This window comes from Lynx canadensis, chromosome D1 (assembly GCF_007474595.2).
Source record: "Lynx canadensis isolate LIC74 chromosome D1, mLynCan4.pri.v2, whole genome shotgun sequence".
Classification (NCBI taxonomy): Eukaryota; Metazoa; Chordata; class Mammalia; order Carnivora; family Felidae; genus Lynx; species Lynx canadensis.
This window is the reverse complement of record NC_044312.2, coordinates 60,580,770-60,603,289: the sequence shown is the minus strand read 5'-3', so window position 1 is coordinate 60,603,289 and position 22,520 is coordinate 60,580,770. Positions and strand designations below refer to the sequence as shown.

Sequence of the window (22,520 nt, the reverse complement as noted above, 5' to 3'; positions counted from 1 at the left end):
GGTTTTTTGATATCTTCCTTGTCTATTTTTACAGGGCTCCTTCACCTTCTATATATAGAGAGAGAGAATTAGCTCTTGTTCCTGTTGCTAAACTTTAAACAAAATTGGTTAGTAGTCCTCATAGACCTGGATAAGTATAATCCATGTTTTCTACCCTTAAGGAACTTTGAATCTCATTGAGTAGATAGAACATAAAACATCATTAGAATTGATATTACAAGACAACTTACATAAAGAAATGGAGAAAAGGTAGTGTTTTCTGTGTTCATGGTGACATCAAGAATACCCTGATAAAAGAAGTGAAAATATGTTTGAACTAATTCATTGTTTTAGAACACACATTTGTACATGATGATCAAGCTAAGCTAACAATCACAAAAACCAATTTACTGTCCTGAAATCTCAGGCCTTGAGTGTCTGTATAAGTTGAATAAAGCTTGCAGTTTGTAATGCCCCGATTTATTACAAAATCTGTTTTCTCTAGCACTACTCTGAGATATGGTTGCCACTAGTCACATGTGACTGTTTAAATTTGATTAAAATTATTCAATATCTCAGTCACAACACTTTTAAGTGCTTAACTAGTAGCTAGCATATTGGACTGTTCAGATACAGAATATTTCCATCATTGCAGAAAGTTCTGTAGGAAAGAACTGCTCTGGAATATATCTTTCAGGTCCTCTCCACATTCACAAATCTCTGTAAGTACAGCCTTGCCTCTAGCTTACTGAGAAAATGAGGAGCTGCTGTGTCTTTTGGTTCTCCATCTAAATTCATGTTAAACTCCCTATTCATGTGGCTCTCCCTCCATTCTCCTCACAGCTTCTTCATTCTCCTCATAAGAGAACTCTCATCTTTAGCAAGAATGCTATTTTTTTTTACTATTTAAATTCAAGTTAGTTAACATATCGTGTAGTATTGGTTTCAGGAATAGAATTTAGTGATTCATCGCTTATGTATAACACCCAATGCTCAACCCAAGTGCCCTCCTTAATGCCTGCCCATCCCCCTACCCACTCCTCCTCAAGCAACCCTCAGTTTGTTCTCTGTATTTGAGTCTTTTATGGTTTGCCTCACTCTGTTTTTATCCTTTTTCCTTCCCTTCCCCTATGTTCATCTGTTTTCTTATAAGTGAAATCATACAATATTTGTCTGACTTATTTTGCTTAGCATAATACACTCTAGTTTCATCCACATTGTTGCAAATGGCATGCTTTAATTCTTTTGGATCACTGGGTAATATCAACAATTTTTATCTTTCCCTCTAGCTCATTTTTATTTTTTCAAATCATTAAACACTGGAGTGGCCCAGTTTTATGCGATCTTTCTTCTCTTATGGGATACAGTTAATGTGGGTTGTTTTTAATTTTTTTTAACATTTTTATTTATTTTTGAGACAGAGAGAGACAGAGCATGAATGGGGGAGGGGCAGAAAGAGAAGGAAACACAGAATCGGAAGCAGGCCCCAGGCTCTGAGCCATCAGCCCAGAGCCCGACGCGGGGCTCGAACTCACAGACCGTGAGATCGTGACCTGAGCTGAAGTCGGACGCTCAACCGACTGAGCCACCCAGGAGCCCCTGTGGGGTTTTTTTTTTTTTTTTAAGCACAAGTCCTTATCTCCAAGCCCCTGTTTCTTCCTCTCTAAATAAGGAATAGCAATGCTCTGTTTTTATGTAAGGATTATAGGGAAGAGTAAGTGGGATTATATATAAAAACCTTTTGTACAATCAGGATTTGCTGAGCCTTATTTGTCATATAAGTGTATCTCTCTCTTCCTCCATAAAACTACACTTTTAAAAAATTAATATTCTCCCTCCTTTGATAAGGTCTGAACACTCTGTGTTCAACAGTGCATGAACCCTACCTCTCTCAGATTCACAGTCTCAGAGTGGGAGCATAATGGAGCCAGTCACCTTCCCCTAATATCCAGAACATGGGAACCTGTTTTTGTAGTTAATATTTTATCCTGTTTGTACTATTTCAAGAGCTAAAATGACCACTCTAGACAATAGAACTTGTCTATTTGTTTTTTCTCCTAAAATTGTTTAGAGGGGTCTCATACACAGAAAGTACTCAGTTAATGCGTGCATCTATTTTAAAGTCAATAAAATATATCCTTAAAAGATATCAGAATGATGGATTTGAAAGATTAAGACTCAAACAGGAAGATAGTCACCTAAGGTCCTTCAAGGATGTGGCTTGTGGGAGAAGAACCTATAAGAAATATTTCTCGTTGAGCCATTCAAATAAAAGGGGCCAGTATGATTACCCCATCAGCAACCCTGGAAGAACTTGGAACTCAGGAAAAGGTGGGGGGGGGGATAAAAGTTTACAAAGTATTTATCTGCTTGCTCTAGGCAGGCCCTAGGGAATAGTAAGATTTTTAAAGTTTATGGATATTTTTACCTATAGAACTTCTAGGGTATGGACTCAAATTTATACAAGTGCTCACATATTTTCCTGTCTGCAAGATTTAAAAATTTATTTCCAAGTACAAATATTCATCTATAACAATATATAGACAATATAACAAAATGTGAGTTTTTATTACAGAGGAGCCTAAGAAAGTAAATGCCAGTAGAAAGTCTTTGCTGATGCTCATTAACCAAGAATTTGCACTGTTAGAATTTATGCAAACTTCTAAAATCAGTCCCTATCACCTACTGTATCATGATACCTTATTTGGATCTGTTTCAGAAATCACATTTGTTTTCTTTCATTTCTTTGACTTATTTTGATGTATTATGAAAAATTGTGAATTTCCAAGAGCATATTATTACCAAGATGATTTTGTCTCCTTATATTTGAAATGGCATTGCAAAATGATTTCCTGTAGAGCTTATCATTGTAGCAGAGGTCACTTTAAAGACTGTTTTAAAGAATAATGCCCAAGTTAATGGCTCCTATCTCTTCCCTTAACACTCATTCTCTAGAAGGAAGAGACCAGTAGACAATGGTTGAACAGCATGTTTCAATTAACACATCATTATTCAAAAATATATATTTCTTACCTTTCCCTGTATCTTTCTAGTTCAGGCTCATTTTCTCTCTTGACTAATGCAGAAGCCTCCTAACTGGGCCCAGGGATACTGGTAAGTGTGGGAAGAGGAATGATAAGTGAGAAATGATAGGATCCACATAGGAATAATCAGCCAAAACTTCTTGGAGGTGAACCAGTGTTTCTGGTTATCCTCTATAGTGAAGAGAGTTTCTGGAGTTTGTAGACAAAATATTTGGGTTGGATTCTTAGTACTTATGCCTCCTTTGTTGAAGAGCCAAAACAGAGGCAATAAAGGAACTGGGGAGAGAGCAGGGAGTTGATGCTTAGGAACAGGACTAGGTATGGGAGGAAATTGAGAGTGTCCTTATCCTTCCCCACTCCCCACATGTCACCTCTTGTTTTAAAAAAACACAAGAGGACTCCCCTGACCCAGGGCTCCCACCCCTTGAGTTCCCTGCAGCCCATGCCACCTCCCTCTTTGTGGTTCAAATCATGCCTCCCAGGGGTCATGCTTAACTCTCCAGACACTGAGTGCTTCAGGTAAATCCTGCTTGTGCCTTGGTCTTTAATGTGCTTCTGTTTATCTCTACCCCATCCTTGCAGTGTCTCCTAACAAAGAGAGACTCATTTAAACATAGAAACCAAAACCAATTCCTGTTTGTGACCTGGAAGGGCAGGAACTCCAGCCTAACCAAGCAAAAATATCTGATCTTACTTTGCATACATGTTACATATTGGCTGGAGCTAGACATGGATTTCCAGCTTGTAACTTTGGAATGGCACTTCCCTGATCTCAGATGGGTTTCCTTATCTCTAAAATGGAAATCATAATCCCATTTTTTCCTAAACCACAAGAAGAATAGATCACTAACTATATAATCGAGAAGCCATTATGATTATGATGTGATTACTTATTAATAATTACCACTTATAAATAATAAAAGGTGATATTCTACCTACAACTGGACTCAATGCTGCTATTTTTCAAAGACCCGAGAAAGGAACTAGTTTATACCTTATACCAAAGTCTGCCATGGATGATGACGACTACTACAATTTCCATAATACTTTATCTTTAATTTGAAAGATGCTCTTTTAATTTTGACTTAATTTTGTCTTTATTTTGTCTTATTGTGATAAGAACACTTGAGACCTATCCTCTTAACAAATTTTAAGTGTACAATACATTGACTACAGGTACAATTTTGTATAGATTCATCTTAACTGAAACTTTATGCCTATAATTTTCCATTTCCCCTACCCCCCAGTTCCTGGTAACCATAATTCTAGTCCTTGATTTTATGAATTTGAATATTTTAGATACTTCATATTAGTGTAATCCTGCAGAATTTATCCTTCTGGGTCTGGCTTATTTCACTTAGCATAATAAACTCAAGGTCCATCCATAATGTTGCATATTGCAAAATGTCTTTTTTTAAGGCTAATTAGTATTTCATGAAATATGCATACCACATTTTCTTTATCCATTCACCTGTTGATGGACTTCTAGGCTTTTTTTCCCACTTCTCAGCTATTGTGAGTAATGCTGCAATGACTACAGGAGTGCTAATGTCTTTTCAAGATCCTGACTTCAATTCTTTTTGGATATATACCAAGAAGTGCCAGATCATATGGTAGCTCCATTTTTAATTTTTTGAGAAACTTTTGTGCTGTTTTCCATAGCAGCTGCACTATTTTGCATTCCCATCCACAGTGTGTGCAAGAATTCCAATTTCTCCACTGTGTTCTCTTCACCAGCACTTGTCTGTCTTTGATAATAGCCAATCTGACAGGTGTTAGGTGATACCTCATTGTAGTTTTGATATACATTTCCCTAATAATTAGTGACCATAAGCATTTTTTCACATACCTGCTTGCCGTCGGAATGTCCTCTTTGAGGAAATGTGAATTCAAGTCCTTAGCCCATTTCAAAATGGGGTTATTAGTTTGAGCTGTAAGAGTTCCTTATGCTTTTAGAGATTAACTTCCTATCAAATACATGGTTTGCAAATATTTTCTCCCATTCCATAGTTGCCTTTTTACTGTTGATTGTCTTCTTTGCTGTGTACTTTGATGTAGTCTTACTTTTTAATTCTTATTTTGATATAGTCCTACTTGTTGACTTTTGCTTTTGTTTCCTCTTCTTTAAATGTCATTTCATGAAATCATTGCCAAGACCAGGGTCATGAAGATTTTCCCCTATGTCATCTTCTAGGAGTTTTACAGCTTCATGTCTTATGTTTAGTCTTTAATTCATTTTGAGTTGATTTTCATGTATGCTGTAAGATAGGAATACAATTTCCTTATGTAGATGCCCAATTTTCCCTTCACCATTTGCTGAAGAGACTGTTTTCTCTATTGTGTGTTCTTGACACCCTTGTTCATGGATCAGTTGATCATCTGTGTAGATTTATTCCTGGGTTTTCTTTGTGTCATTAGTCTATATATCTATGTTTATGCCAGTACCATACCATTTTGATTACTATAGTTTTGTAATACTTTTTGGAAGCAAGAAGTGTGCTGTCTCCAGCTTTGTTCTTTTTTCTCAGGATTGGTCTGACAATTCATAGCATTTTATAATTCCATGTGAATTATGGAATTCTTTTTTCTACTTCCATAAACAATATTTGTGGTTTTCATAGAGGTGCATTGAATCTGTACATTGCTTTGGGTACTATTGACTTTTTAATTCTTCCAATTCATGAACACAAGAGGTCTTTCCGTTTTTTCATGTTTAATTTCTTTCAATATATTTCTTAGTTTTCAGTATTTAAATCTTTTACCTCATAAGTTTATTCCTAACTGTTTTATTCTTTTTGGTGCTATTATATATGGGATTCTTGTACTAATTTCAAGATAATTAGTATATACAAACACAACTTTCTTTGTATATTGATTTTTGTATTCTGTAAATTTCCTGACTTGTTTGTTCTAACAATATTTTTATGGCATCTTTGGGATTTATTATATATGAGATTTGTCACTGACAAAAGGATAATTTTACTACTTCCTTACCAAATTTGGATGCCTCTTATTTCTTGTTAGTGCTTTGGCCAGGACTTCCAGTACTACATTAAATAGAATTAGCAAGAGTGGGCATTCTTGCCTTGTTCCTGATTTTAGGAGAAAATCTTTGTTTCACATGGAGAATGTTATAGACTTTTCATATATAGCCTTTATCAAATTTATGTGTTTTTCTTCTAGTACTATTTGATTTTATCATATAAGTATATTGAATTTTATCAAATGCTTTTTCTGCATCTATTGAGATAATCCTGATTTTTTTTAATTCCTTATTCTGTTGATGTGGCACATCATTAATTGATTTTTTTTATATTTTTGTATATATAAGACCCCCCAGAATAAATCCTACTTGGTTGTGGTGTATGATCCTTCTAATGTGCTGTTGGATTTGGTTTGTTAGGATTTTCATGTCTATGATCATCAGGGATATTAGCCTAGTTTTCTTATGATGTCTTTGGTTTCAGTATCAGGACAACCCTGGCCTCATAAAATGAGTTTGAAAGTGTTCCCTCTTCTTCGATTTTTTTTTTTTGACAAGATTGAGAAGGAGTAGTGTTAATTCTTTAAATATTTGGTAGAATTCACCAATGCAGCCCTCTGTTACTGGGTTTTTCTTTAATGGGAGATTTTTCATGACTAACTTAATCTCTACACTATTTATGGGTCTGCTTTGGCTTTCTATTTCTCCATGATTTAGTTTTGGTAGGTTATATGTTTTAAAAGCAATCTCAGAGCTCTATACCCCAACTATACATAGTTCCTTTTGACAGAAGTATACTGGGTCTAACTTTATCTTTCCTAACTGTTGGCTTCTGGGTGTGTATACTGAGCTCTCCTTATGATGGATGATCTCCTAGGATGTTGAAACAAAATGAGATTTCTACATAACACCTTTAAATTTGGAACTTAAATTAGCCAAGCTCAGCAAGGCTGAGGAGATACAGACTATATGAAGGGAAACTAACCTTAAATACTAATGTGGGAAAAGCTAATATCAGGAGCAAATTGCAGGTGAGACAGAAAAAAAAATCCACTTTGGATTGAGAGAAAGCTGATGATGGAATAAGGACACACTATTCAGTTATATGTGTCATGTTTGTAGGAAACAGGGATCTAGAGCCATGGCCAGGAGGCTGAGGTGACAGGCTTAATAGAGTGACTGACTATAGCTTATAGTCAAAATATCCAGACAAGAGCCAGATAAAGTAGACAGGGTGTGAAGGAACAAAGTACCTTACTTTGTCCCTTGACTCCATTCTGAAGGGATAAAACCTAATGTCATGGATGCAGGGATAACAAGCACATGGAGTAGGGAATGGCCATAGCTTAGATAACTATGTTGAAGGTCACTAGTAGAATATTAGAACACTTCAGCTCAATTCCATTTGCTTTTCTGTCTTTTGTTCAGCCAATATTTATTTGTTTATCTACATATCTAGCTTTTCTGTTCAATTCCTCCTGCAATTCTATGTTTCTACCTGGCTCATTTTCCTTCAGCCTAAAGGACTACTTTTAGTTTTGCTTTTAGTGCAGGCCTAATATTGACACATTCCATCAGTTTTTGTTAGTAACACTTGTTCTTTCATCTTCATTGTTGAAGAATATTTTCATTAGTACTAGAATCTTAGAGGGGTAATTCTTTTACCCATTTTAAGATATAACTTGTTTCTGACTAATCCTGGTGGTTCTGATATTAGAATACCTGGCTATGGGATCTTTGTAATATTGGACTTATAATGGAAGCAAAGCCATTCTTTCCTCATTGGGGATGGGTAAGATCTACAGGCTGGTGACATTCCTCATGTAAGTCATCAGAAGGACAAGAAGACCTCTGTTTGGAAATAGCTTCTTTCAAGTTATACACTGTGTTGTTAGTATTTGCAGTTTTTAAGCTTTCCACCTGTACCAACTATGCTCAGAAGAAACGAGAGGTTTTGGGGCGCCTGGGTGGCGCAGTCGGTTAAGCGTCCGACTTCAGCCAGGTCACGATCTCACGGTCCGTGAGTTCGAGCCCCGCGTCAGGCTCTGGGCTGATGGCTCAGAGCCTGGAGCCTGTTTCCGATTCTGTGTCTCCCTCTCTCTGCCCCTCCCCCGTTCATGCTCTGTCTCTCTCTGTCCCAAAAATAAATAAACGTTGAAAAAAAAATTTAAAAAAAAAAAGAAACGAGAGGTTTTAATAAAATAGAAACTAAAGGTAGAATATCATTTCCGTGTGTGTGTGTGTGTGTGTGTGTGTGTGTGTGTGTGTGTGTTTTGGTGTCAGAGGGAATTATAAAAGCAGAGATGTGAACCAAGCATAAGATCCTGGGTTCGTGCTACAGTCTCCCCTCTTTGAAACTTCCATCCCCCACCTGACATAGGCTCAGATTCTTTCAAAGCTAAATAATGTCTAGATATATATGTAGACCCAGAGACAGAAATTAAGGCAGAATAAGATAGAGATATATAATTTCTAAAGAGTAGTCTGAGGAAACAAGGGACTCACAAGATAAAAATAGAAGAATGCATTTGTGGAAGATGGTGTATGAGGGCCTATATGATCACACACAAATTCTAGTTGTCAGGATTAGCATTAAGGAAATTTTCTAGCATGTAAGTTTGCATCGGATAGAAGAAAAGAAAGAGAATACAGGTCGATATCCCCATCTCCTGTCTGTTTTGCCTACCTAGGTCTTTCATGATACTGAGCCTTGTGATGGGCAGGTCAGAGACAACAACCTATTATGTTTAGCATTTCCTCCTTTGTCCTGGGACATAGACATAAGTGCAGCACCCCCACCTTAATATGTATTCCCGGCACAGATTTAGGACTCAATAATGTTTTGTGACTGGATTATTGAATGAATAAAGAATTCACATTCTTGGTGAAAACATAAGCTAGATCTGTGTGCAAAGAGTTGCATGATGTGTAAAGAAATGGCAGGGGACATGTTTTACTCAGAGATTGGTCATGAGAATATAGAGGTCAAAATAGGTCAAAAAATACATAGGCTGACTCAACTGAAGAAATAAATTTTAACAAGCAAAACTGTCTGACTTGGAACCTGTAGCCCAGGAAGATTGAGTTCCCCAAAACTGGTAATGTTTAGCTAGATACTGGACATCAACTTTCAAACTGTATAGGTACTCTTGTCTCAGATGAAATGTTGGTCTTTCCCAGCTCATGATCCCAGTGGCTCTGAATAAAAACTCACATTCTCACAGTCTTATTAAATGAACTTGAAAGCATCTTTGTGTCTTTAGATAATGTTACCAAGAGGAGAGTGGGTCAAGCCTTTGTCAAGCCTCCTAATAGAGTGGGCTCTTTGAGAAGGCAGCAAAGTCAGCAGTCAGCCTTTGAATTCAAAGTCAACCAAAGAATACAGCCCCATGAGTCCTGATCAGACTGGTGACTGAGTTTCAGGACATCATTAAATTTTTTCATTACACCAGGAAAGAACTAAACTGGCATCCCTCCACTTCCTATCATACCCCCACCCCCAGTTCAGCATTCAGTCTGTCCCACTCTTTTTCCACCTGTCCCTAACTCTCCATTTATACATCCTTTCTTGAGAATAGTCCTAAGGCTCGCTTGCGAATCTGCTTGGTCTTGACACCATAGATGATGGGATTAATCATGGGTGGGAAGAGCAGATAGAAATTAGCAAAGAGTATGTGGACATGAGGGGCAGCCTGGCGAGCCACACGGTGCATGACTGAGGAGATGACCACAGGTGTGTAGAAAGCTAAGATAGCACCTATGTGAGACACACATGTCCCAAAGACCTTGTAACGGGCCTCCTGAGAGGAGAGCCGTAGAACTGCTCGAAGGATGAAGATATAAGACAGGATAACAAAGAGCAGGTCCAACACCACTATAAACATGGCCACAGCGATGCCATAGATATTGTTGAAGCGAGTGTCCCCACAGGCAAGCCTTACCACAGCCATGTGCTCACAGTAGCAGTGCGCAATTAGGGGGCCTCGGCAGTAGTGGAAACGTCTGAGCAGAAAGGGGAGTGGAGTCATTAGTGTCACAGCCCGAGTCACAGCAGCCATGCCAATCCTAGTGATAAGGGACCCAGTCAGGACTGTGGTGTAGTGCAGTGGCTTGCAGATAGCCACATAGCGGTCAAAGGCCATGGCCAGAAGCATTGCTGACTCCATGATAGAGAAGGAGTGGAGAAAGAACATCTGGACCAGACAGGCATAGAAGTTGATCTCCCGATCTCTGAACCAAAAAATAGCTAGCATTTTGGGAAGTGTTGTAGAAGAGAGAACCAGATCAATGACTGCCAGCATGGCCAGAAAGAGGTACATGGGCTCGTGGAGGGCTGCATCAGTCTGGATGATGAAGAGGAGGGTGCAGTTGCCTAGCAAGGCTAGAGTATAAGCTGAGCAGAAGGGAATGGAGATCCAATTATGTAGGTGCTGCAGGCCTGGAATCCCCATCAACACGAAGACTGACGGATGGGTTGAGGTGATGTTGGAGGCTGATGTGACCATTGGAAATCCTCTTCTGTTCCTATTGTCTACTTCCACAGGACCTGTCCAGAGAGTATCCTGTGTCAGCAGAGTTCTAGCACTCAAGTTTAAGCTCTGATCACTTACATGGAAGGATTAGCCCTTGATATCATTCTAGACCTTAAGTTAGAAAATAATCCTAATATATAAATACCATTTAACTATTATCACAAGGCAACCCTCATTGAGGAGTTGAGTGGAAGAACTTTGTTATCTTTGTGTGACTAAGGACCACTTTGTAAAGGTCTAGCTTGTCTGTACGAAAAATAATTAAACCTAGCCCCTTCTAATAATTTACTTTCCTCCAAGTTCTATAAATTTTTCTCTAATAGGGGCTCAATAGGCCTTTGACACTCAGAAATTTCACCAACTAAAGCCCTACTTCTAGCCAATTTGAGAACATGAGAAGATCTATTATTGTTTTCCTTCACCTAACTTTAACTTCCATTCTACATGCTTCTACCTTCACCCACTTTGCTTTCTAGCATCCATGACATTCAAAGGAAGAGATCCTCCACCCCTATCTTTTTGCAAGATTGACCTCTAAACTTCATACCATTCTTTTTCATTCTGGTGTCCTTTATCTTTCTATCTCATTTTTGTCCCTTTTATCGTTCTCTTTGAAAAAGCGTAAAGATTTGTGTCCCACAATTTTATCTGTGCTTCCCCCTTTATCAGTTTATACCTTAAAAGTTTCTCCTTAGAACTGAGATATTGTAAAACTATTAGCACAATGAATGAATGGATAAAGAAAAGTGATACACATAGGAATATTATCAGCCATAAAAAAGAATGAAATCTTGCTATTTGCAACAACATGGATCTATCTAGAGAGTATAACATTAAGTGAAATAAGCCAGTCAAAAGAAAGACAAACAGCATATGATTTCATTATGTGTAATTTAAGAAGAAAAAACAAATTAACAAAGGGGGGTGGGGGGAAGAGACAAACCAAAGAAATGCTCTTAACTATGGAGAACATTGGGTTAGTGGAGGGTGGAGGTAGGTGGGGGATGGGTAAAATAGGTGGAGGGGATTGGGACTATTTTGATGAGCACTGAGTAATATATGGTCTCTGCTCTCAAGGTGCTGTAAAATAAATATGGAATTGTTGAATCACTATATTGTGCACCTGAAATTAATATAACTGTGTGTTAACTACATTGGAATTAAATTTCTTAAAATGAAACAAAATGGACTTGTAGCTGCTAGGGATGGGAGAAATAGGTGAAGGTAGTCAAAAGGTACAAACTTCCAATTATAAGTTCTGGGGATGTTATGTATAGCATAATGACTACAGTTAACAACACTATATCATACATTTGAAAGTGGCAAAGAAGTAGATCTTAAAAGTTCTCATCACCAAAAAATTGTCATAACTATGTGAAGTGATGGATGCTAACTAGACTTTGGTAACATTTTGCAATATAAACATATATGAAATCATTATGTTGAACACCTCAGACTAATACAATTCTATGTCAATTATGTCTCAAAACTTAAAAATAATTTTAATTTAAAAATAAAAATAAAAACCATTAGCCTAGATCTGGAATTTAAAGATGTGCTCAGTAAATATGGGCATTCTTTTTCATTGAGAAAGTTAAGGTTAAGTTACTTACTGACAATCATATGTTTGAAAAATGTCAAATATTAAACTTTGAGAACTCGTTTCCTGCTTTCAAATCCAATGACTCAAATCACTATATTCTTCTGCCTCTACCTGGTTGTTCCACAGACAGTTGAAATCTGGAGTGTTCAAGTTAAAGAAATAAAACTCTAACTCATCACCATGGTACAGGGAAAAGTTTTAGAATCTAAAGACTTAGTCTCAAGTAATGATTGTGCCATCAGTCTACCTACTAGCAGAAACTGACATTAATCTGATATTTTTTAAGTTTTAGCTTCTTGATCTGTAACTGGAGACAATAACCATACCTCCCATGATCATCTCACCATGTTATTGTGAGGAAAGATGAAATCATATAAGAATAAACCTTGTAAACTGTGAAGCATTTTGCACATGCTATTTGTCATTACTATCTTACACACAAATCTGCCCCCCTTTCTACAGTGTTGATCTTGATTAACATCAACACCATCCTGTATTCTTCAGCTTTATCTCTTCCATCTAACAACCCCTTAACTCGATTCCCCTTCACAGCACAACTTGAATAAAAACTTGACTGTATTTGATCTCTACACCATTTACAACCTCATTTAATTTCCAATCCTTTCCAAGCTAACTTCCATCTCCACTCCTTCCCTTATACTGACCTAGCTATTGCTACTTTCCCCTCACTCTTTCCTTTTCTCTCTGTTTTTATTTTCGCTTTTATTGTCCTGCTACCTTTCTAGGTCCTCCCTTTTTCCTCTCACTTTTTTCTTTTGGTTTTTTGTCTTTTGTGAGTTTTGTTGTTGTTGTTGTTACTATCTATGTTCGGGGAATTGCCAATTGTATAGCTTCTACTCTGAGTTTCAGACGAGTATATTCTACTGCCTTGGACCTCTCCAATTTAGATGTTCCATGACAATCTTAAACAATACAGCCAAAATTAAAATCTTATCTCCCAAAAAACAATTTCCTTCCCATGCCTTGCCATCTTAGCACATATTCTGGCCATCCATCCTGTAGCAAGGTCAGAAACCCAGGGATAATCCTTGATTTAATCCCTTCCCTCTTCCATAGTATCTAGTTCATTAGCAAAGCCTATCAATCTGCAAAATGTATTTTACTCCCTACTCTTTTCCTTTCCCCTGACAACGTTCTTATTTAATTCACCATCTTTCATCTAGACCACAAAAGGCTCATAACTGGTCTCTGTGGTCTGAATCTTGGTCCCTCTAGGCTCCACTTTCTATACTGTAGCCAAATAATCCATTTAAAAATGCAAATTATACTATTCCAGGCCTTGCCTCAAGACCTTCATGGAATTACCATTGCACTGAGAATGAAATCCACATGCTTAACTCTGGCTTACCAGTCCCTGCATACCCTGGTCTCTACTCACTATTCAGCTTTATCCCCTTCCACCTTCATTATGCTCAAGTCATAAAGCCTTCTACCAGATGCCAAAGCTTCTGGTGTTCTTTCTCAGTCAATGATACCCCTTGATCCTGTCCCTAAATTGTCTCCATGCTGCTTTTCTCCTTTCCATACTTCTTGTCTTCCCAAATTCCATCTCTTGCCTGTGTCATTACAAAGACCTCCCATTTAAATAAATTGAAGATGACACAGAAAGGAAGATATACCATGCTCATGGATGGAAGAACTAACATTGTTAAAATGTCCATACTATCCAAAGCAATCTACAGATTCAATGAAATCTCTATCAGATACCCACATCATTTTACACAGAACTAGAATAAACAATCCTAAAATGTGTATGGAACCACAAATGACCCCAAGTAGCCAAAGGAGTCTTGAAAAAGAACAAGGCTGTGGGGGTATCACTATCCTAGATTTCAAGATACACTACAAAGCTGTAGTAATCAAAACATTATGTACTGGCACAAAAATAGACACATAGATCAATGGAACAGAATAGAGACTCCAAATATAAACCCAAAATTTATGGTCAATTAATTTATGACAAAGGAGGCAAGAATATGCAATGGGGTAAAAGTCTCTTCAACAAACAGTATTGAGAAAACTAGACTACTTGTTTCACCATATATAAAAATAAATTCAAAAAGGATTTAAAACCTAAATATGATACCTGAAAACATAAAATTCCTAGAAGAAAACACAAGCAATAATTTGTTTGACATCAGCCATAGAAACATCTTTTGACACCTTGTCTCCTCTGGCAAGGAATACAAGAGCAAAATTAAGCTATTGGGACTATACCAGAATAAAAGGCTTTTGTACAATGAAGGAAATTATCAACCAAACAAAAGGGCAGCCTACTGAATGGGAGAATATATTTGCAAATAACATATCCAATAAGGGATTAATATCTATAAAGAACTTATTCAACACCAAAATAATTGGATTAAAAAATGGACAGAGGACCTGAATAAACATTTTTCCTAAGAGGACATACAGATGGCCAACAGACACATGAAAAAATGCTCAACATCACTTATCACTGGAAACATGCAAATAAAAACCACAATGAGATCTTACTTTATACCTGTCAGAGTAGCTAAAATAAAAAAAAGAACAAGTGTTGGCAAAGATGTGGAGATAAAGAAACCCTTGTGCACTATTGCTGGGAATGCAAATTGGTACAGCCACTGTCAAAAACTGTATGGAAGTTCCTCAAAAAATTAAAAATAGAATTACCATATGACCCAGTAATTCCACTACTGGGTATTCACCCAAAGAAAATGAAGATACTAGTTCAAAAAGATAGACACCCCAGGGCACCTGGGTGGCTCAGTCAGTTAAGTGTCTGACTTCAGCTCAGACCATGATCTCACAGTTTCTGGGCTTGAGCCCCACGTTGGGCTCTGTGCTGACAGGTCAGAGCCTGGAGCCTGCTTTGGATTCTGTGTCTCCTTCTCTCTCTGCCCCTCCCCTACTCAAGTTCGTTCTCTCTCTCTCTCTCTCTCTCTCTCTCCCCCCCTCCTTCAAAAATAAACATTAAAAAATATTCACCCCTATCTTATTACAGTATTATTTATAATAACCACAACATGGACACAAACCAAGTGTCCACCCATTATGAATGGATAAGATGTGGTATGTATATACACACACAATATGGAATGTTTCTCAACCTTAAAGAATTAGATCTTGCTATTTGCAGCAACATGGATGGACCTAGAAAGTATAATGCTAAGTGAAATAAGTCAGAGAAAAACAAATGCCATATGATTTCACTCCTATGTGGAACTTAAGAAATAAAATGAAGAAAAAAAAAGACTCTTAAATGCAGAGAACAAACTGGTGGTTGCCAGAAGGGAGGTGGGTGGAAGGATGAGAGAAATAGGTGGTGGGGATTAAAGAATATACTTATCACGATGAGCACTGAGTAATACACAGAATTGTTGAAACATTATATTGTAACACCTGAAACTAATATAACACTGTTAATTATATTTGAATAAAAAACCTCCTCTTTAGTTTTCCACCCCTACTCAATCTACCACTACAACGCAACAGACCACATGTTCTATCCCTACTGAAAACCACTTATGAGACCTCATTGCTACAAAAACAAAAAAACAAAAAGAACAAAAAAAGACTTACAACCTACTTAATACACTTACAAACTTGTTCCTGCCTAAATCATTAGCCTCTCTTCTTACCATTCCCCTAAACATTCATCCTAGATTCAGCTACAGTGGATTATCTGTCACTTCCTGAAAGTTACGCTTGTGGCTCATACTATGTATCTGGAATGTTTCCTCTGCCCATTTTTATACCTGGCCAAGATCCTGCCACCTTCTTGGTGAAGTCTTCTCAGATTCCTCCAGGCAGATTTTCTCAGTGTTTTCAATGAGGGCTCATTAATGCACTGAATTAAATAACACAAGGAGAGCATAATCTGTGTTGCCAGTACACATGCACTATCCACTCACCAGACTGAGTACTTTTAATACAAGAGCTCTGACTTATTTCTATATTCACACTCTACTGAATATTGATGCTCAATAAGTGCTTTGCTTTTAAAATTTTTACTTATTTTGAGAGACAGCACGTGCACACACAAGCAGGGGAGGTGGGGAGAGAGGGGGAGAGAGAATCCCAGGCAGACTCTACACTTTCAGTGTGGAGTCTGATGCAGGTCTAAATCCCCTGAACCATGAGACCATGACATGAGCCGAAACCAAGAGTCAGGTTCTTAATCAACTGAGCCACCCAGATACCCCTAAATAAGTGCTTTTTAAATAAGTATATGAATGACTCCCTAAAGAAACTTTCTCCACTCCTTTGGTGGATAATATACTACCATCTAATCCAAATTGAAGCTTACTAAGTAGCCCCTGATTTTAAGCACGTCTACAGATGGAAATTCTATGAAATCTTCCATCAATTTTGGTTAACTAGATCATCAAAAATCCTCTTATTAGAAACTTCTCCAAATCTAATGTGTATCTGCATTTTCTCTAAGATAACATTGGAATGGGCAGTGTGGAAGCCCCATGACAAAACAGGGCTGTGCTTTTTTAGATTTACTGCCACTGTCTTTATGTAACCTATAGAGGGACTTGCTAAATATTTCTTGAATAGTTGAATATCCTCCTATGCATGTTGTCACCTGTGCCCTAAGTTAATGTACTTCTCCAATTTCAAATAGGTTTCTCCCTTCCCTGAGCGCCCCTGTCTCTCTTCCTGTGTGTTCTTGCCACCTGTCTCTGGTCTTCCAGTTTATTTTCCCACACACCTCAACCTCACAGATAGCCTATTCTGTTTAAAATGCCTAATAATCCATCAACCTTCCCTCTTTCCAGGTTTAACTGAAATATACCTCTAATTCTGTTCACAATCCTACTCTGCTTATCCAGTCTCCTCCTGCCCCAGCACCCTTAACCTGCTTGGCATGAGTGTTTGGTCCAGTCTGTACATGTCATTGTCCTATGCTTCCTGTTTTCAGAGTCAAGACATCAGCAAATAACAAAAGGAAGCCTGTTTCACTTATTTCTTTGTCTCCCCCAAAAGTGTGTGTGGCTCCATACCTAGAGTATTCAGTCAGTGCTATAAACTATTTGATAGACGACACCTTTAACCTGAGAGGACTTTCAAGTGATAGAATTGAGAATCTGAGTCTCCAGGTGATCACAGAGGAAGTCAGTAGCAGAGCTAGGACTAAATTTCATAACTTCTGACTCCTGTGCCAAGATTCCATTTACAGGACCATGCTGCAAAGATATAGCTAGTTGTTGCTAAAACCTTTCTTTTTTTTTTAATGTTTATTCATTTTGAGAAAAAGTGTGCATGAGACGGGGAGAGGGGGAAAGAGAATCCCAGGCAGCCTCCACACTGTCAGCACAGAGCCCAACGCAGAGCTCAATCTCACAAACCTCGAGACCATGACCTGAGAAGAAACCAAGAGTCAGATGCCTAACTGATTGAACCACCCAGGCACCCCATTGCTAAAACCTTTAATAAGTATAACTGGCCTGTCCCTTCGATATCCTTATTTCAGATTTTTCCTTTTGTCCCAGGACTATTACAGCAGCCAGGACTGTGTTGAGGCCAGAATATGAAGTAGGAGGAAAGAAGGTAGCACTAATGAGAGATTAACTAACCTGGTCTGGGTTGGTTAGTTAAGGCTTTCTTGAGGTGGTCAGTAATACACAATACAGGAGCACAGGCCTGGGAGGCAGAAAAAGATTTCTTCTAATGCTGGCAAAAGAGGATCTGAAGCTTATAGAAGATAAAGTCTTGATGAGAATAGAAAGCAGGTCCTCTGTTAGATAGACAAACATTGGATGAGAAGGCTAGAAGACAAGAATCAGGAGGTCAGACAATTCCTGAGATAAGGATAAACTGTTTGAGCATGAGAGGCATTGAGAAATGAGCTCTGCCCTATGAACTCCATGGCTCCCCACCTACACACACACACACACACACACACACACACACCCCTAGCCTATTCCCTTCAAACATTAAACAACTCCTTCCAGAGGTTCTCTACTCAGCCTTTGGGTATTCCCTCTAGTCATTACTATTTTCAGTCTGATTTCTGCTATTATCCTGGTTATTCTAGTTTTCTCTGCTAGCCCAGCTCACATGGCCTCTTTCCTTGACCTATGACCCCCAGGTACCCTGTTCCAGCCCTCTAGTAGCCAGCTGACTCAGCAGAAGCTTGCCTCCCTGGTCTGCTTGCCCCTCATCCCACTTGCGCCACCTCCCTTATATGCTTGGTCTCTCCTACCACCATGGGCCCTATGTGTTCTCACCCCTCAGCATGAGGCTCAATTCATTTTCTGTAGGCTTCAGGAAAAGCTGATGCCAATTTGACAATAAATTTCATATTTTTTAAAAAACTGATGCAGTTTTCCTTGTGAGAGAAGGCTGGAAAAGACCGTTGGAAAGGAGAGGTCTGGCTATATTCTCATAATAAGCTACTCTTGTCCCAAAAGAAAAAGAAAGAGCAGGTCTGATCCCTGAGGAACATCCTGAAAACAACCCATGATGGGCCTGGTGTCTTCTCTGGAGGTGACTTTAGAGATCTCTGTCCCAGTTCCCATTCTTCTGGGATTCCTGCCCCTGGCTTCCTACAGATCCTACTCCCTCACCATTTTCTGGCATTCAGTGCCTCCCTTGAGGCAGAGTGTAGTCTGGTTTTGACAATTATTGTGCCTCTCTCCACCCTCTCTTCCCTGCAGTGCCTTCCTTCCCTGCAGTGCCTGCTGAGAAATAAAGCCTCCTCAGAATATGCAAATAGATGCCTGCTGTGTGCTTTGGATCGTGATTTAGAAAGGTGGGGTTCAGTTATAACTAGGTCAACGTTATCTGTTTATTTGGTTTGGAGTCTTGATGTTTTGTTTCATTTTGTGGACAGAGCTGTGAGTTGAGGTTATGAATGGGAGATTAGGTTTAAATCCCAGTTTGTGACTTTGATGAGGCACTTAACCTCTCTGTTTCTTGGATTGTTTCCTTACTATTCTATGGGGACAATAATCCTAACCCTGCCCATCTCTCACCATTTGGGAAGAATCCAATGAGATCTCTGAGCTGTAATAATCCATGTTATTATTCAATAACTATCAACCATTAATAACAATACCAAAAGGGATATTTTTCCTCCCATGACTAGTCTCAGCATCTGCTTTTTGCCATAGTCCTGAGAGGGGAAGTTGATTTTCACAGGGACTCCTCTGTCATTTAACCTGAATTCTCCATGAAACATCCCAACAGTTCCTACTGACACTGTATACTTCTGGCTTCCCCTCTCATCCCACAGAAACATCCAGATTTTGTACTAGATGTCCTAAGCCTTATCCTTCAGGAACAAGCACTCAACCCTCCACCTAGAGTCTCCAGAACACATTGGGTTGAGGTGAGCCTTCTACAACAGGGCTTATATTGAAGTCTGAGTTAGGCTGAGGAGATGGACTATGTAGAGTTGGTGAACCTGACTTGAGGTTCACAAGCTGATACTGGGAGCAGTCAGGGAAGGATATACCCAGGTTGAATTAGGGAATGATCATAATTTTATGTTTAATTTTTTGAGAAATTGCCATGCCATTTTCCACACCAGCTGTACCATTTTGCATTCCCAACAAAAAGGTACAAACTTCCTATTTAAACACCTCATTAACACTTAGTATTGTCTGGGTTTTTTTTATAATAGCCATCCTAATGGATATGAAATGGTAGCTCTTGGTGTTTTTGTTTGCTTTTCCCTAATGATTAGTGATGTTGAGCATCTTTTCTTGAGCTAATTGGCCATTTGTTTTTGTTTTTTTAATGTTTGTTTATTTTTAAGAGACGGAGTGTGAGCGGGGAAGGGGCAGAGAAAGAGAAGGAGATACAGAATCCAAAGCAGGGTCCAGGCTCTAAGCTGTCAGCACAGAGCCTGATGTGGGGCTCAAACCCACCAGCCGTGAGATCGCGACCTGAGCCAAAGTTGGACGCTTCACTGACTGAACTACCCAGGTGCCCTGCTAATTGGCCATTTGTATAATTAGCTAAATGGCTAATTGACCATTTGTATATCTTTTTTGTAGAAGTGTCTATCCAAGTCCTTTGCCCATTTTGAATTGCATTTTTTTGTTGCATTGTAGGAATTCTTTATGTATTCTAGATATTAATCACTTATCATATATGACTTGCAAATACTTTCTCCCACTCTTTAGGCTCTCTTTTCACTCTCTTGGTAGTGTCCTTTGAACAAAAAATTTTAATTTTCATGAAGTTCAATTTATTTTTCTTACCTGTATTTTAGGTGTCCTATTCAAGAAATCATTGCCAAATCCAATGTTATGAAGCTTTTTACCCATGTTTTCTTCTAGAAGTTTATAATTTTATAGCTTCCATTTAGGTTTTTGATCCACTTGAGTTAATTTTTGAATAAGATATAAGGTGGGAGTTCAACTTTATTCTTTTGCATGTAGGTGTCTAGAATTTCCAGCATCATTTATTGAAAACACCAATAATCAATTTTCCATCTTTATTGAGGTATATTTGACAAAAATTGTATGTTTAGGGTGTCACAACTTGATGTTTTGGTATACATCTACACTGTAAAATCCTCACAATCTAGTAACATTGTTATCATTTTTATGGTAAAAACACTTAAGATCTACTATCTTAGCAAATTTCAAGTATATGATACAGTATTGTTAACTATCAGTAATCAATTCTTAAACCCTATGTTATTCAACACTCTGGTAGCATTTGGCAGAGATGTGCACTCTCTACTTCCTGATTTCCTAAACACTCTGAAGGTTTTCTTCCTACTTCATTGTGTCACTTTCTGAGTATCTTTTACTGTCTAGTTCCTCTTTTCCCAGCTTCTGATGTTGAGGTCTCTTGTCTCTACTCATTCCTTAGGTGATTTTTATCATTTCTCATGCCTCTAACTGTTCTTTCATGCCTCCCAAATGTACATCTCTAATTCAGATAGTTCCCCTGGACTTCAAATTTGGTAAATATAACTTGATTACCTGACAGCTATTCTTGAAGGTCTAACATATATTTCCAAGCTTACATATTTAAAACAGAATTCTGATTCCTTTCTACCTCTACTCTTTAAACCTACTTTAATCTCAGTGTTTCCCATTGTACTGAAGCCCTTCCATCCATCCATCCATCCATCCAATTGGAAGGCTAGAAGTTTCCAACCTGAAGCCCATCATATCCTCATGACCCTGCATTCAGTGAATCCATCAACAAATTCTATTTGCTGCATCTTCAAAGCATATCCCAAGTGTAATCACATTTCGTTGACTCTGCTGCTTCTACTCTGGTTAAATCACCATCATTTCATTCTATGGCTATAACAATAATTTTTGAACTAGTTTTCCTCTTTCATCCTTATTTCCCTTATGTAGAATCCAATATAGACCTTTTATTTTTATTTATTTTTTTATTTTAGAGAGCATGAGTCGGGGAGAGGAGCAGAGGGAGGGAGACAAAGAATCTTAAGCAGGCTCCATGCTCAGCGTGGAGCCCAACACAGGGCTCGATCCCACGACCCTGGGATCATGAACTGAGCCGAAATCAAGAGTCAGATGTTCAACTGACTGAGTCACATAGCCACCCCAGTGCAGACCTTTAAAAACGTAAGTCACAGCATAACAGAATCCTGTTCTAAATCTTCAAATAGATTTCTACCACACTTCAAACAAATTCCAGTTTTCACCATGGCTTACAAGACCTTTTATTACCTGGACCTTGGCTACCTCTCAAATGCATCTTCTTTCTTCTTAGTCACTCCACTCAACCAAGTGGCCTGGTGTTATCCCTCAAATTCACCACATTTCAGACCTCAAAGTGTGTCCATCTGCTGTTCTTCCTGGAGCACCGTCCTTCATACAGCTGCATGCCTTGCTCACTGATGTCCTCAAGATCCCTACTCAAATGTCACTTCAGAAAGTTCTACCATGGCTACTCTAAAACTATGCTCCTTGTCACTTTCTATCTTCCTGTTTTATTGTAATTAGCACTTTTCAATACCTATTTGTTACATGTTGACCGTTTTAATGAAAGTCTCCCTTACTAGCTTAGAAGTTCTATCAGAACAAGGACTTTGTCTTCGTCGTTCACCACTACATTCCTAGTACTTAGAGAAATGTTGACACATAATAGAAGCTTTATAATATTCTGTAGAATAAATCTCATTAGTTGAATAAAGATCCACCCAATGGTATCCCAAGTTAACAATGAATAACCATGCCTATCCATGAGCTCCATCAAGATAATGGAGATCCCTTCAATAAGGAGATAAGTCTAAAAGTAGCTTAATTAGTAGTATGTCAGTCTTTTCCACCAAATAGTAAAAAGAAGAGAATTTTAATTATAACTAAACCATCATTCTCCTCCAAACAAGAGGAATATCTTTAATTCCAAAAGGATAAAAGAAGGAAAAA

The 22,520-nt window shown here is 38.3% G+C and overlaps 1 protein-coding gene across 1 annotated transcript; it reads right to left on the bottom strand.

Moving 5' to 3' along the window:
- Positions 1–9,560: 9,560 nt before the first annotated feature.
- Positions 9,561–10,511, bottom strand: LOC115526249 (olfactory receptor 52K1). The gene has a single exon (XM_030333709.1). The coding sequence runs from the start codon at positions 10,509–10,511 to the stop codon at positions 9,561–9,563; it is 951 nt and encodes a 316-aa protein (XP_030189569.1).
- Positions 10,512–22,520: the final 12,009 nt, after the last annotated feature.